The sequence below is a fragment of the Sinocyclocheilus grahami genome, unplaced genomic scaffold (genome assembly GCF_001515645.1).
Source record: "Sinocyclocheilus grahami isolate Dianchi unplaced genomic scaffold, SAMN03320097.WGS_v1.1 scaffold837.1, whole genome shotgun sequence".
Classification (NCBI taxonomy): Eukaryota; Metazoa; Chordata; class Actinopteri; order Cypriniformes; family Cyprinidae; genus Sinocyclocheilus; species Sinocyclocheilus grahami.
Genome location: NW_015506016.1, coordinates 145,046 through 147,190, shown reverse-complemented (window position 1 = coordinate 147,190; position 2,145 = coordinate 145,046). Strand labels below are relative to the sequence as shown.

Below are 2,145 nucleotides of genomic sequence, written 5' to 3'. Positions count from 1 at the left end.
GATCAGATGGTCACTGCAGTCACCCAGATCCAGTACGTATTCAGACCAGATGGTGGATCAGCACCTAGAAAGGACCTTTACAGCCCTGAAAGGCAGCGGAGACCAGGACAACTAGATGAGCCTCAGATACAGATCCCCTGTAAAGACCTTGTCTCAGACGACCACCGGGACCAGACCACAGGAACCAGATGAGTCCTCTGCACAATGTGACTTTGCTGCAGCCTGAAATTGAACTGCTGGTTTTGTCTGGCCAGAGGAGAAATGGCCCCCCGACTGAGCCTGGTTTCTCCCAAGGTTTTTTCTCCATTCTGTCACCGATGGAGTTTTGGTTCCTTGCCGCTGTCGCCTCTGGCTTGCTTTGTCGGGAACACTTAATTTCCAGCTATATCGTTGACTTGATTGCAAAGATACTATTTAAACTGAATTGAGCTAGATGATGACATCACTGAATTCAATGATGAACTGACGCAAGTTCGTGTCACAGACGGGCTATGACTGGGACCAGTGGCTGCCGTACTTATTGTTTGCCTATAGAGAGATCCCACAGGCTTCCACAGAATATGCTCCATTCGAGCTGCTCTACGGCCGCCAGGTTCGGGGGCCATTGAATGTCCTGAAAAAGGCGTGGGAGGGGGACAACCCATGAGAGCAAACCAGAATTGTATCCTATGTTCTGAAAATGAGGGAGAAGATGGATGCTATGTCAGAACTAGTACATGACAACATGACCAGGGCCCAACAGCAGCAGAAAACATGGTATGACAAGTCTTCAAGGAAAAGGACACTTGCACCAGGTCAGAAGGTGTTGCTTCTCCTGCCGACTTCAGACAATGGCCTGCTTGCAAGTTGGCAAGGGCTATATGAAGTCCTGACGAAGGTGGGAGAAACCAATTATGAGCTCAGCCTTCCAGATCGTCGCAAAAAGACTCAAGTGTTCCATGTTAACTTGCTCAGACCGTGGCTGGACAGGCAGTGTTCTGTGGCTGAGCAGTTATGGGCACGGTCAATAGAGGACGAGGAGGAGGTTAGCGAGCAATATTTTCCAACCAACCAAGGCCCTAACACCTTACCCAACTTGAACCATCTTTCCTTGGAGCAGAAAGAGCAGATTGAAGCTGAGATACCAGGAGGCATCTTCAGTGACAGGCCTGGGAGGACTGATGTGACTCAGCATGATATTCGTCTTCTGGCGCAAGGACCCATCCGGCAGACCTTCTGCAGAGTACCAGCATGACTTGTCCCAGACCTGAAAAGGGAAATTCAGGCCATGTTGGATCTGCAGGTAATTGAACCATCAAAGAGTGAGGGGTGCAGCCCGGTCGTCCTTGTACCGAAGAAGGATGGAACTTTAAGATTCTGTGTGGACTTTTCAAAATGAAATGCCATCTCAGCCTTTGACCCATGTCCCATGCTAGGGTCGATGAATTGGTGGAATGTCTGGGGAAGGCCAAGTACCTGAGCATGTTAGACCTGTGTGAAGGTTACTGGCAGGTACCACTGACTGATGCGGCTAAAGAACTGACTGCTGTCCAGGCCCCATTAGGGCTATATCATTTTAAGGTTATGCCGTTTGGACTGCACGGAGCTGCAGCCACTTTTCAGTGGTTGATGGATCACGTGATTTCCGGGACTGTGGACTTTGCTGCTGCCTATATAGACGATGTGGTGATTTACAGTGCATCCTGGAAGGAACATCTGCATCACTTAGCAGAGGTGTTTCGAAGGATAGAAAATGCAGAATTGGTGGTCAATGCCAAAAAGTGTAACCTGGCGAAACCTTAAGTTTCCTACCTGGGATATGTGCTAGGAGGAGGTGTCATAAAACCACAAGTTGACAAAGTTGATGCAGTGCGCTCTTGTCCTCTACCAACAACAAAAAAAGAGGGTGAAATGACGATGAGATGCAGTATTTACATCGTCACCTTGTCTGTGTGTTATGTCAGTTAGTACATGATTTACATTTATTATTTCCACCCTCAGACAATAAGTTTATATTTAAAAAAGTTTAATTGTCTTTAGCATGCGTCATGTTGTTTTGGTAAGATGACATTAACTGGGGAATGAAGACGAACATCACAACACGCTTCATTTACCAGTTCGGTTTTGATTAAATAAGGACATAACACATTTGTTTCGTTACTATAC

General features: G+C 47.1%; 1 protein-coding gene across 1 annotated transcript; it reads left to right on the top strand.

Annotated features, from left to right (window-relative positions):
- Nucleotides 1–1,401: 1,401 nt before the first annotated feature.
- Nucleotides 1,402–1,782, top strand: LOC107562750 (RNA-directed DNA polymerase homolog). The gene has a single exon (XM_016247457.1). It carries the CDS (start codon nucleotides 1,402–1,404, stop codon nucleotides 1,780–1,782), a length of 381 nt encoding a protein of 126 aa, XP_016102943.1.
- The last annotated feature ends 363 nt before the right edge of the window (nucleotides 1,783–2,145 follow it).